The 13963-nt window shown below is 47.6% G+C and overlaps 1 protein-coding gene across 4 annotated transcripts in view; it reads right to left on the bottom strand.

The window, feature by feature from the left end:
• Ablim3 (actin binding LIM protein family member 3) overlaps nucleotides 1-13963 on the bottom strand; it is a 114806-nt gene that overhangs the window by 37502 nt on the left and 63341 nt on the right. For all 4 annotated transcript variants that reach the window (XR_009589779.1, XR_009589778.1, XR_009589780.1 and 1 more), the window contains exons 6-8: nucleotides 11531-11657; nucleotides 7497-7590; nucleotides 1119-1206 (exon numbers count right to left, since the gene is read on the bottom strand). Coding sequence is in view for 1 of the 4 variants with exons in the window: in XM_021633692.2 (XP_021489367.1) it covers nucleotides 1119-1206; nucleotides 7497-7590; nucleotides 11531-11657 (309 nt within the window). In the remaining 3 variants the exon portion in view is untranslated. The remainder of the gene's footprint in view (nucleotides 1-1118; nucleotides 1207-7496; nucleotides 7591-11530; nucleotides 11658-13963) is intronic.

Genomic DNA, 13963 nt, shown 5'->3' with positions numbered 1-13963 from the left:
TGCAGCTTGAACAGATCAAGGTATCAGCTGTTAGTGTTTTGAATTTCAGATTCAATGTCCACCATAGGCTCACACTGGGAATGCTTGTTTCTCAGCTGGGTGCTGTAGGAGACTGTGGTATCTTTAGGACGTGAGGCCTGGCTGGCAGAAGAAGGTCACTACAGGCGGGCCTTTGAACATTACAGCCTGAACCAGGGTATATAAATATATGACATATGCTATAAAGAGGAATGAACACACTGGTTATCAGCCACTCACTAGGAATTCTGCTCTCAGCCTGTCTGTAGGGGGCCTTCCCTGGCACACCTCCCACTGGACCCTCCCCCTGACAACACTTGCCATGGCTGACAATCTTTCACGTGATTATTGAGTAACACCTAGCGCCTGCCTTGGGCTGTAGGGTTGCGTGAGGCAGATATTTCACATGTGAGGGGCCCCCGGAAGTAAAACGGCTCAAGTGAAGTTGGTTTGGCAGCTTAGCTTTGGTGCCTTGGTGAGAACCAGACCAGTGGGGGCCTGGGAGGGCCTCTCAGAAGAGCAGAGCCAAGAGCATTGTGATGTACTAGGATTGAGGGGCTGGACAAAGGACAGAGGGATGAATGGGACCTGCAGACCAACTGGGCTACCGTGGGGATCCTGGGATAGAGGGCTAGCTAGCCCTGGAGGGGAAGCCACTGTGCCTTTCACCCCCGGATCCCTGAGCGGCAGCCTGCTGTGATGCTCTGAGACACTGAGAGTTGCAATGGGATGGAACAGGGCAGGCAGAAGCTGTGTCCACTCAGTAGCCTGGGCACTCCCCCTGAGGTTGTCTGACCCCTTGGCCTTGTACAGCTCAACCTCCCACCCTCAGGTGGAGCCAGAGGAATTTGTTCAGAGTATTGCCAGGGAAGCAGGCCAGTGGAGCAGCCGGTGGAGGCACACGGGGATGGAAGGCAGATTACATGTCACTTCCTATTAGCCACTCCGGCAACTTTCCTCATCCACCGAGAGAGGAGAGAATTAATTTTAATCTTGAGGTCAAGCCAACGGCAATGATAACACTGAACCAGAAGGAGGTTACGTGTCTCTTCCAGCCGCGAGCCTCTCAGAATGCCTTAGGGAGGGTCAGATTTGTTTACCTGTGAGATACATCTCCTCCCCTTCCGTGAACATCTGGTGGCAGCGTACACATCTGGCACAGGTGGGGTGGTAGTGTTTCCCTCCTGCCTGTGGAGATCAGGATATGAAGCAGAACATCAGAACCAAGGCTGCCGTCTGGTAGGGGCTGGTGAGGCAACACTTCCTGGATATATTGGTGGTGTTGGTGTCTCTCCATGGCCCCGGGGTTGGTTGGGAGGCCACCCAGGGGTATCCACACACATATGAGAGTCTACCCAGTGAGCTTGGTGATTCTTTCATGGATCTTGATGAATAGTCAGGGGATTTCCCTGGACATGTACAGGGAATCAGAGGCTGCTACTCCCCACCCACATCCTCATTGTTCACAAGGAAATGCCGCCTTGAGGGCATGTTCCCAAGTGTGGCCCCCCCAACACCAATGATGACAAAGCTTACTGCGAGTACTACTGTATGAACTTGAGATTTCATAACACTGGATAATGAAAGAGGAGAGAAAGGGAGCGGCAGAGAGAGGACAGAGATCCTTTTAACCCTGTTTGAATTCTGACTTCATCAAGGAAATTGTGCGCTTTAGAGTCCATGAATTTTTAGCATTATCTAAAGCACACTCATCTGTTTTTCTAAGAATGAGAACAAGTACGAGGCTTGGAGTCTCCAGAAACAAGAAAATTTGGCCAGAACTATATTCATTTTGGGTTGTCTTCAATTTGGCAAATGACTTGGTTTTTTTTGTTTTTTGTTTTTTTTTCTGTTCTGTTGTACCATGTCTGTTAAGTGAGTCAACTTAAAGATGGATTAAAGTATTAGGTAAGGCTGAGTGTATGAAGTTTACAAACATGGCAAACATTTACGAGAATAGCTTATGAAGGACAGGCTTGTCTTTTTTTTTAAATTGGCTCAGTGTATAAATTATATCAGGTGAGAAGCAGGAGCCAATGCGGAGCTCCTCACGCCTAGGCTAACCTGCCACACCTGGTTCTCTCACACTGACCCGTGGCCTCTTTAGCCTGGCGATGGTAAAATCCATTCCTTTTTCTCACATATCTTCTCTGTATTTCATTTAAAAAATGGAAATGAGTGCAGTTGTCAAATCTCTTTTTTGGGGTAGGGATGGCTTTGAGAAGGCTGTGTTTGAAGGTCTCCCTGGAAACTGGCAGCAGTGTCAGGCCACTATCTCACCTCTGCATTAGATGCTAGAATCTTATCCCAGAAGACCTGATGTACAAGGACCCTTTGGTGACAGGTCTAGGATTTGCATGAGGAGGGTAGCACAGAGGCTGGGAAGGAAGGTGAAGCATGTTTTGATGGATATTTTTCCTATCAGGATAGGTATTTGGGGGAAGGATGAGGTAAATGGATGACTATTGGGGGTTGTGAAATCCCCTAGCTCTACGTTATTACTTGGCCTGATGTTAGTTCCAAAATTACAATTGTGTAAAGAACTCTTATTGCCAAACAGTCTTAGGGGTGGGGTTTTTGGGATCAGCTTGTCCATTTTGGAGAGACTCTCTTACCTCAAAACTCAGCAAGAATATGAAAAGGGCAGGTTCTTACAAAATAAAAATAATCTTCAATGCCCTCAGTCTCCATTCTTTCTTGATTGTTTATGTGGCTTCCACCAATGAGAAAACATCCTTGTTGTCAACCAAGTAAGCTGTGTTCAAACTTTAGAAGGAGCCTGCTATTTTCCCAAACAAGGAAGTCGTGGGACTGATTCTCTATTACCATGACAAGGATAATCAGCTTAATTAGCAGCCTCTTCCTAGTGTACCTCCTTATCTTTTCAATTATAGGCCATTTTTGGCCCTGATTTTCCCCGTCGTGGCAACAGTGCCTCGGCAATACCGAAGCGCACATCATTTTAAATGTCACATTCCACCACCCTGCCCCAGATGAAAGAAACTTCATGCCTCTCTCAGCAACCTTGGTCCTGGATGGCTTAGAAAACAGCGGGGGAGCAGCAAGGCTGCCAGGGCAGCCTGCACCTAGCAAGGGAACAAAGGCAGAGTGATGAGATGAACCAGTTCACCCACTAAGAAACTGGAGTCAAGAAAGCAGTGAAGAAAAGTAGCAAAGAGTTGGTACTACCAAATGAGGCCATAGAGAATGGCAGCCAACATCTGAAGTGGAGCAAGAGCAGGTTGTGGTTCTTCTTGCTGAGGACATAGGAAGGAAGGACGGGGCCAACACTCAGCACACTGAGTTCTGTGCCCGGAGAAGGAGTCATGAGATGGCCTCAGAAGGGAGCGGGAAGGTTGGGAAGACGAGAAACAGTTTTAAGTGTCTGCAGTATGCTGGAAATGGGCTGGCAGTGTACTGGATAACTGCCTAGCCAGCATCCTTTCCCATCTTCCAGAAATAGCACTGAGCTTTGTTCAGTTGGACCTCCTGCCTTCAGGCCATATGCTTATGTTGGGTTAACCCTACCAATAAGCTGATTCCAACACTTTGGGCACAGTGGGTTCAGGGATGGGCCTGAGGTTATCTAGAGAGGCCCCAGATGTTTGCTGAAGCATCAGAAAAGAACATTTTGCAACTGGTGGTCCAAGACCCCAACACAAAGCAGAGCTTTTTAAGAATAAAGAAATGCAGACAAATGTGGAGCCAGGATAGCCAAAGATTCAAGTGATTTCAATCAGCCACATTCTCTAGCAGTGCCTAAAGCCAGAAGGATGCCCACACTCTTATTATGAGAATGGATACATTTCCTTTTCAGCCCCCATGATTTGAATGAAGCTTCTGCCTTCCAACTAAACAAGGCTCTGCTTAACATATCCATTAGGAATGAAATGACAGTCTTCATTATTGACAAAGGCTGACTTGAAAGTAACTTGCTTAAGATTTCTTGGCTAGACGTGATGAAATTAGAATTCAAATCCATGATTATTTGTCTCCTGACCCCTGAGTGGCTGAGAGCTTTAGGCACCAGGGTGGGATCCGGAAGGCTGGGCGTTCCATACTTCATCTCTGTCTCTGACCTTGCAAAGGCGCCACTTGTCTTGGATCTCCTTTTTTTTTCCAGCTGTGAAACAAGAAGGCTGGAATAGTTGGTTGCTAAATGTCTTTCCCACTCAAAGGAAAAAAAAAAAAAGTAAGTCCAACATGCTGAAAGAGCTAGTACAAAACAGGGTCAACTGAAACCCAGTCACAGCTGCCTTGAAGGGAGAGACTGCCACACTGGTAAACATTAGCACAGCTTGAGGAAAAGAGGCCACTAGATAGTCTTTCCAGCTGCAGCGCGCATCAAGATTCTCCTCTTGGAAGAAACTCCAGCCTTTGTGGCCTCCATCCCACTGACTCTACAACTTGCTGGCTGCTTCTTCCTCACAGCCAGGCAGAAGCAGCCAGCAATTACTATTTAAGGAAAACTTTCACCACACGTACCGGCCTTTCCTCGGGCCCCTCATTCCTTTACTTCTCTGCATTTTGACCAACACTCCAACTGGCCTGCCATGCTTCCTGGCGCTCCATCCTTTCACAGCATTCTCAGTTTTCCTCTCACTTCTCCGTGCGCATCATCTATGTGTGCAGGTTCATGTGTGTGTGCACAAGCTTGTGAAGGCCGGAGAATAGTCTTAGCTACCATTCCTCAGGAGCTGCCCACATTTAAAAATAGTTTTATTATATGTGTATGACTGCGTTGTCTTCCTTTATAACTGTGAATCATTTTCATGCCTGGTGCCCACAGAGGCCAGAAGAAGGCATTGGATCCCCTGGAACTGGAGCTGTAGATGGTTATGAGCTGCCACAGAGGTGCTGGGAATCGAACCTGGATCCTTCGTAAGAGCAGCCAGAGCTCTTAACCTGAGCTATCTCTCCAGCCCCTTCACCTTGTTTTCGGAGAGAGGGTCTCTCACTGTTTGAAACTCACCAAGTAGGTTTGGCTGGTGCTCACCTGGCTGCCCCGTGAACCCCAGGAATCTGCCTGTTTTTGCTTCTCCAGCACTGGCCTGCAAATATGAGCCATTGCACCTGGCTTCCTAACATGTGTTCCGGGGCTCAAACCCAGGTCCTTGTGCTTCCAAGGCAAACACGTTACCAGCTGAGTCATCTCCCCAATCCTCCTCCTTTAGCCTTGATTATCTCTCTTCTTGTAACAATTCCCGCTCTTTGTGCCACCATTTCCCAAGGCTGGTGCTGGCCCTTTTCCACTCTGTCAATATCTCGTCTGCCTTGGAAATCCTGACTGCTCTCCCTTGTACTGTTATTCACTTCCGAGTGCTTTGACGTTGGCCTCTCCAGGTCTAGGCTTTGTTGCTGGGTTTTGATCTATGTTCCTGTCTGTCTTCTCGCAGACTTCCTGGGATTTCAATCACAACCCATCTGAAATGCTCTCCACACTTCTGCCTGGATCACCTGGCATCTCTTCCATTTCCGGTGCTGCAGATGCCGTGCTCAGCTTCTTGCCACCCAGACCCAACACTTTGCTGCAACTTTCGTGTCTTCTCCCTCAGTCCCCAAACTATCAAGTTGCCCCCACAGTGGCTGAGCTATTGAATTTCTGCTTCTGTGAAGCTGGAGACAAAGGTGTTTGCCCTTGGTATGCAGTGGCTCCTGGATGGCCCTTCTTCACGTTTCCTCCAGTGAACACCATGCTCTCTCCTCTGAGGTGCAGCTCTATTCAGGTCGCTCCTGCACAGTCTTTCCACCACACCCCAGGGCCCAGTGAATCATACATAGACTCTTTATTCTTGTATCCCACCCCCTTGGAGATCTGGGCCCAGCAACCTTTCCTGTATACATTCCTTTTGCTCGGCTTGGTACTCTTCACTGGTCCTCAGAGATGCTTAATCATTTAGCAACTCACTGCATTTGTACATCTGATTCTCTCTGACTTCCCTACAGTTAATTTTCCACATCACATCCAGTGCAAACATGCAATTTTATCTTGCTGCTCCTTTGTAAAGTTTTCCAAAGGCCTTTCCCCCTTATACTTACTATAAAACCCATACTCCTAAACATGATGTGCAAAGTCCTACGAAACAGATCCTCTGGGGCATATTCTATTCCTAGCCTCAATTTTCTTTCTTTTTTGTTTTTCAAGACAGGGTTTCCCTGTGTAGCCTGGCTGTCCTGGGACTCACTCTATAGAGCAGGCTGGTCTTGAATTCAGAGATCCACCTGCTTCAGTCTCCCAAGTTCTGAGATTAAAGGCATATACTACCACTGCCTGGCTATCCACCCTCACTTTTGCCATGTTGGACTTCCTGTTCTTTCCTTTCTTCTTTCCTTTCCTTCTTTCTTTCTCTATCTCTATCTCTACCTCACCACCTCCTCCTCTCTATTTTTTTTTTTTTAAGTTTTTCTGAGTCAGTTTTTCTCTGTGTAATCCTGGCTGTCCTGGAACTCATTCTGTAGGCCAAGCTGGCTTTGAACTCAGAGATCCTCCTGCCTCTGCCTCCTGACTGCTGGGATTAAAGGCCCGAGCCACCACTGCCTGGCTCTCAGCCTTTCATACACTGACCTCCTCATCCCCAGGGCTCTTCTCCAGTGCATCTCCTCACACAGCCCTTCCCTGATTGCTATGCTCTCCTGCTGAGCCCATGTGTGGCTGTAGAATCTTTCTCAATGTAGCCTTCATGGTAACCACAGGCAGCAGCAGCATTGATAATTCTGTCTACAGTAGTGGAACCAGCCTGCAATTCCTTAATCACTGTGAGAAGCAAAACTGAGGCCTATGGATACAAAGATCCTCACCCCAAATAGGATTATGAATTAGCAGTAGAGACATGCCACAACTCAATCGTCCCTCTCCGTAGGCTATTATTTTTCCTTTGCACTGAGCTCTTCAAGGTAGGTGGCCTCAAGGTAAGGAAAGGCAGCCTCCAGCCCCCAAGGGTGTGGAAAGAAAGCCTAGGAAGGCCAAGGACTCGGCAAGGGGTTGTAGGCTGTCTGTCACTGGCAGAGAGAGCTGCATATCAGAGACTAGGGAGAGCTGTTGCCATGGTGATGGACCAGCCAAAGAAGGGTTTAGAGAGCAGGCTGCTAGACAAGCTGGTTCTTAAATCAGCACATTACCAAACAGTTAACACATAAAAAGGGCTTCCATCCTGAGGCAGAGCCGGGAGGAAAATCCTAATTGTTACTCCTTAGAAATCTGTCTGAGTCTGAATCCAAAGAAGCAACTGATTTTTTTCCAGCACAGCAGTTTTTGAACCAAGAATTATTTTGTCCACATTCTATTTTTGGGGTGCTCAGATCTTGGCAAGGTTATCTGGTCAGGGCCATTGCAGTAAGCAAGCTCTGGGAGGCTAAAGCAATAGATAAAAAGAGCGTGGGTGACTTTCTCTTCTTGGCGATGAGTTTTTGGAGTCACAGGCTATCCTGCTCCATGCTATACAGGCTATACAGTTCCATGGTTTCCCAGCCTCACTTACCTCCAAGACCCTGCCACTGATGTACCGGTCACAAGTCTCACATTTAATGCCAAACTGGGAGTGGTAGTCAGACTCGCAGTACGGAACACCATCCCTGCAAGAGAAAGGTCATACAGGCGGAGGAAGTCAGTAGAGGGGGAGCACGTCCTCGTCTAGGACTCAGTCTGTGGTGGATGGCCAAGACTGGGAGCTTGGGAGTGCTCTTCAAATTCAAACTGCCCCTCAGATTGACAGCTAAGGAGAGTCTGTGGAAACCTGCGCTTAATGAGATTCCTAGGCACTGATGGGACTACCGCTCGGGGCTGTCATTTTGGGCATCTTTTCTTTTTTTCCTTTCCCACCCCCAGGAGTTATCCAGACCCATCTGATTCCCTTTGCCCCAAAAGACTCTTCTGGAGAATTATTTGAGACACATTTGGTTTTCTGTGGAAGATGTAGTGCTCGCACGTGGTGCAGCTTTCTCAAGGCATAAGGGAGATGTCTCCCTCTTCCTTCCAGTCCTTCCTTGTTTCTCTTCCGGGATGTGATAACAGGATCAGTTTCTGAAAGACCCTCAAGAGTCAACCAGAATTTTTCTCCATAACTGAGAGACCCACTTGGCTGAGCTGATGGACCAGCACATAAGAAGTTTCCCATGAGCACAGTTTATACACTGTGTCTACCCACTGCTTGGACTCAGTGAACAGAGGTCAGATTTCTTTTGAATGTGTTTATTTATTACTATTATCGTATGTGTGAGTGTGTGTGTGTGTGTGTGTGTGTGTGTGTGTGTGGTCCCACAGCAGGCATGTGGAGGTCAGAGGACAACTGTGGAGTTGTATTTTTTTTTCTTTCTGCTTTTGCATGAACTCCAAAGATCAAACTTGGGCTTGAACTCAGGTGCCAGTCTTGTGTGGTGTCTTTACCCTCTGAGTTATCTCAACAGCCCTGCTATGGCTTATTTGCTTTTCCCTACAGCTAACGGAGGGTGGGCATTTCTTGCTTTGATAGTGATTCACACGGATCACTTCATTTACTCATTACGGCAGCCCAGGGAGGTCAGCACTATTAATTTCCCAGTGTGAGAATGAGAAAGCCCAAACATGGACTAACTAGCTAAGTTACTTTCCCAGTTCACTCAGGACTGCTTATTGCTGAGGCTCAGGCTCGGGTGGCCTGGCTTCTCCCCACATTTTCATGAGGAGTGAAGAAAATGGGCTCGGTATGTGCTAGTGTTTAGTCACTGCCTGGCCCACTGCCTCCTCAGGGAACACAGTAATCACCATGGTGGCCAGGAGAGTCCCCAAGGAGACTGTTCTCCCACTTTTGGGGAGAGGATAACGCAGCTCAGACTCAGATAGATCTAAAGGGCAGGAGTGCAATTTCTCTGTCTTTAGCTCGAGCCCTACCTGGGAGTAAAATAGCATTACCTGATTAGTTCTTGTCAGGGGCCTAAGAAACCTCTCCGACTTTTTTAACTTCCCTGACCTCTAACTAGGTTCTTTTTTTTTTTCTAATTAAAAATTTTAATTTATTACAATTTATTCACTTTGTATCCCAGATGTAGCCCTCTCCCTCAGTCTCTCCCAACCCCTCTCTTCTCCTTCTTTTCCTTCCATGCCCCTTCCCCAGTCCACTGATAGGGGATGTCCTTCTACCCTTCCATCTAACCCTAACCTATCAGGTCTCATCAGGACTGTCTGCATTTCTAACTAGGTTCTTATTCTGTGGGTGCAAGTGTGAGTAACTGCAAAGAAAAACTGCCATCTGGGTAAAAATGCCAACACAAAATTCCCTTGAATCCCTGGGTTGGGGACACCTTAGGGAATTGGAAATATACATAATTATAAACAGAGGCAGATGGGAAAGGGCGCATTTACTATGTCCTTATTAGATATGGAACATAGACCTCTGGAGTCATCTTATTAACAAATGAGCAAACTAAGACTCAGAGCTGTTGAGTCCTTGGCCAAGGTCACTCAGGCAGGAGGACTTCTGCTTTGAGCATCTGTAATAGCTTTCTGACTCCTGCCACTTTGCTGCAGCAGGCGAGGAGCCCAGAGACAGGGTGCAGAGACCCAGGGAGGTGGATACTCTAGGCTGGGGCTTCAGAGCTCGGTGCGAGTCCCTATTGTCCCTGAGACCTAGGTAGGGCCAATTCTTGGCTGCTGACTTCCCACAGACATTCCTTACTTGGCATGCTAAGAGGGGAATTCCCAACACCTATTTACCTGGCATCTAGGGCTGCCACTGACTGGACCTCAGCTCACCCCTGCAGCCTGGCATTCTGCTTCACCTGTGTACACACTTGAGCTCCCAAATAGGGTGGAAGTGTTTAACCCTCGTGCCCTTGATGGGCTAGGATTCTGCCTTCAAGCTTGTCTTTGTATTTTGAATCTTATCCAGTCTTTCGAGGCCCAGCTCAAACCTTCCACGAAGCTTTCACAGACTCCAGATGCCATCTGCAACTAGTTAGAAGGGACCCTTCCTTCCTCTGACTACTCATAGCCCCCCTTTGCACCTTGGATACAGGCGGGTATGTTTGGCCGGCAACTATTTCCCCTTCTTCAGGCAGCAGTACCCGGACATTCCTTTGGAGGCCACCCTTTCCTACTCCAGCTATCTAAGTGTCACAAGGGTCACCTTAGTGTTGGGCTGCCCTGGGTTAGTGTTTGAGAAGGAAATGGGCAGGAGAAGCAAGGTAGCTAAATCAGAGGCAGCCACAGGACTTCTGCTGCAGTTTCTGGAACAAGGCCCCTCTTTTTACTAGGCTTGCTAAACTGATGATCTAAACCCAGATACCATTGGTGGTTTCCTTCACTACTTCATCTGCCTGAGCATAAACCTAATAGAGAGAAAAAGCAGAGGAGGGAGGGAAGGATGGAGAGAGAAAAAGGAAGGAAAGAGATTCTGTAGTGCTGAAGACATCTTTAAGAAGCTAGGATACCTTTGACCTTCCCATGTCTGAGTCAAAGAACTCCGATTGTTGCGTTTAAGTGTGTTGCATTGGGCTTTCAGTCACTCATGACTGATATTTATAACTCACGGGCTCTTTCCACACACCCCTGGTGTCCTAATTCTTCCTGTCCATAGCTTGTCTCCCTTCTTGATGTGTCTACCACAGACACCATGTGCTCTGTAGCTTTACAGGCTCACCACCTCCTGGCTTTGGGCCAGGCTGGGGCAGAAAGTGTCAGAGTCCAGAGGATCTTGTTCACAGTTGCCCTTGGGTATTTGAATATACGTGTGTGGTCACTAGTGATGAGGCCTGAAGAGAACACGTCTAAAGCTGCTGTGTGTGAGATTCCGAGGTTGAATCCTCTCTCCAAATCGAAGCCCCTGCCCTGGGAGGGGCAGAGAGTAGCGCTGTTACTGTGCAAGTTGCTTACTCCTTGGAGCTTCTTTCCAATGAGAGTTTTATTTTTGTTTTGTTTTATTTTGGTTCGGTTTTTGTTTTGAGATAGGGTCTCTCTCTATAGCTCTGTATATCTTGGAACTTACTTTGTAGACTAGGCTGGTCTTGAACTCACAGAGATCCACCTGCCTCTGCCCGTGAGTGCTGGGATCAAAGGCCTGTGTCATGCATGGCCATGAGATATTTAATGTCATGTCTGTCTAAAGCTGTATGTTAGTTCATTGTCCATAGTGAAAGCTCAGTAAATGGTAGGTAGTATTGTCGTTATTACAAATTAAGACATACACATTGCTATATATAGTTATAAATGCAGGTTCCCTGTGTTTGAAACACAGAGGTCTGAGGGTAGTAATGGGGGAATGGAGGTGGGGCGTGATGGTGTGGAGCCACCTTTGAGTTGGAGGCATATGGAAGGAAGGAAAGGAGCCACAGGGGAAGACCACCAGTGTATCATGGGAGATGAAACAACACGGGAAGGCCTAAAGATAGAAAGAAGCCGGAGGGTGGCCACTGTGGTCTTTGTGGCTTCCAAAGGGTCTGATGGAGGGTGATGCTGGGGTTTCAGGAGAGGACAGTGGGACATGCACTGTAGGACACAAAAGCCCGGGAAGCCTAGATTGGGAGAGGGAGAGACACTTACTTGCTAATATACTCCCCGGTGAGGATGACGCTACAGGTCTGGCATTTGAAACAGCTGACGTGCCACTGCTTGTCCAGTGCCAGGAGGGACTGCCCATGTTTAATCTCCTCTTTGCACCCAGCACAGTCTGGAAAAACAAGAGTAAGTAGAAGACCTTGGGTCCCTTTGACTTACTGCCATCATTTCATGCCAAGGAAACCCATCCTTGAATGCCTGTGTTTTGTTTTTTGTTTTTGTTTTTACAGCTGGCCACCTTAGTGCTGCAGGACCCAGAGACCTAGGAGGAAAGAGGAAAGGTTGCTGGAGCTCTGGCCTGTGGACCATGGAGTGAGGGGGAAGAAAATGGCTGCCCTGCTGCTCACTATTTATTCAAGCTGACACTCCCTTTCATCACCCCAGTGCCTGACATACTTGCATCGCCCAGGAGCTTGAGCATGCACCATCTCAGCCCCCATTTAGACAATGGGGTTTCACCACAATTCCTGCATGGTAAACTTTGAAGAGCCCTGTTTCTGGAGACAGGCAATGCATATTCTTATTCCTCTTTAGGCAAGGGCCATGTGGTGGTTAATCTTCTGGTCAACTTGACTACATTTAAACTTTTACAGGAGGGACACATTTAGACATGAGGGTAATTCTATACAGTTTGAATGAAGAGGGGAAGATGCCCTGAGTGTGTCTGGAAACACCCTATGGGCTGGAATCCTGGACTAAATAAAAAACAGATGAGGAGAGAGCCAGCTGGCCCAGGACCTGCATACTCTTTCTCTGCGGAGATGTGAGCATGCGCCCCTGCCAGCAGCTGTGACACGATTCTGCTGCCATGTTGCCTTTGCCATGATGGACTATATGCATTCTGAGCCATGAGCCAAAAGACATCTTTCTTTATTAAATGGCTACTTACCAAGTATTTGACTGCAACAAGGAGAAAAATAAGTAGAGAAAGGCCGTACTTGTGTGTGTGTATGTGTGTTTGCCTAGCCTGGTGTTAGGTACAGAGTGGGAACTCAAGGGATATTAGCTGAAGAAAGTATGAATGAATGGGTGTCATAATGCTCAGGCAAAGGAATGAATGTACTATGCCCATCTTTCCTCAGCATGTAATGGTTAGAGCCCCAAACCAAAAATGTGCTTTTACTCCCCGCTACTCTCACCCTTGAGACAGAGTTGGGACAGAAAGTAGGTTGGAGCCCAGTGGTCTGGTCTATTGTTCAGTGAATGTAGAGAGGGATGGGAGGGGCAGGAAATGCAGCCAGCATCCAAAGTACTGGGGAAATCCTGGGATTTCAGGCCTTGCTGATCATCAGATGGTCCACTGTGGAGGAGGAAAATGCTCGCTGGACAAAGTTTATCAGAGGTCAGACCTCCTTACTGGCATCACCATACTCTCTCTCTCTCTCTCTCTCCCTCTCTCTCTCTCTCTATCTCTCACAGGCACATGTACACATGCATGCACTCACAACTTTGGAACATATGAGGAGAAGTCACATATAAACATGTGAACTTGGGGGAGCCTGGCTGGACAGGTCCTGGAAGGGAAGATGGTGTTTTGGAGAAGGTGGTGTATTTGGAAGGCTGTAGGGGAGCATCTGGGACCTGATGACTCACTTGCAGAGTCAATTCCTACAGAACCGAACTCTTGGCTGCCGAGCACCTTAGCATGAGCTGGGGCAGGAAGCTCTCCAACTGCAAAATGCTTTAAGCCTTCAGATAGGCTAGAGAACAAAGAGTTCAGAGATTTATCCCTTTCATTTTATTTTCTGGAATCAGTGAACAAGTCTCCCTGTAACCATGCCCACCTCCCTGCCTCCTAAACATAACAAAAACAAAAAAATCATAGGTTTTAAAATTCAATGGCTTTGGTAGATCAGGGGCCTCCTTTCTTTTTAGACAGACAGAGTCTGGTCACACGTGAATAGGATAGTTCCCGAGGCTCCTTAAGAGGGTTTAACAATTACAGAGGGGCTCCAAGTTCACAGAGCGCTTGGCCAACCATTCCAATCAGGGCAAGAATCTACCAAATTGTTGACAGGTGGTTCCTGTTTCACGCTTTATCACACACAAAGGCTTAGCCCTTCTCAAGTCAGTTTGTGCCGAGTTCGTGCCGAGACTGTCAAGGATGTTGTCCTTCTGTGGAACTAGGGCCTGACCCTGTCGCTTCCCCTATTCTTACACATCAAAGAACCGCCTTCTTGTTTCTTCCAGGATGGTCCATCCAATGACTTAAGGCAACCTTGGGTTGTTTTTTATCCATCATGCCTTACGTTTTATTTGCTGTGATCCAGATTCACAAGGGGACTCCATGGAGGCAGCCATTGTACTAGCCATGAACAAAACACTCTTCAGCGAGGCTTCCTTGGTAGCTGGCTGTTTGCAGAAATGGCCACAGTCCAGTAAAGGGACCATTTCTGTAAGCTACAGGGGCACACCTGA

The sequence above is a fragment of the Meriones unguiculatus genome, chromosome 2 (assembly GCF_030254825.1).
Source record: "Meriones unguiculatus strain TT.TT164.6M chromosome 2, Bangor_MerUng_6.1, whole genome shotgun sequence".
Lineage (NCBI taxonomy): Eukaryota > Metazoa > Chordata > Mammalia > Rodentia > Muridae > Meriones > Meriones unguiculatus.
This window is presented reverse-complemented; position numbering and strand designations above follow the sequence as displayed.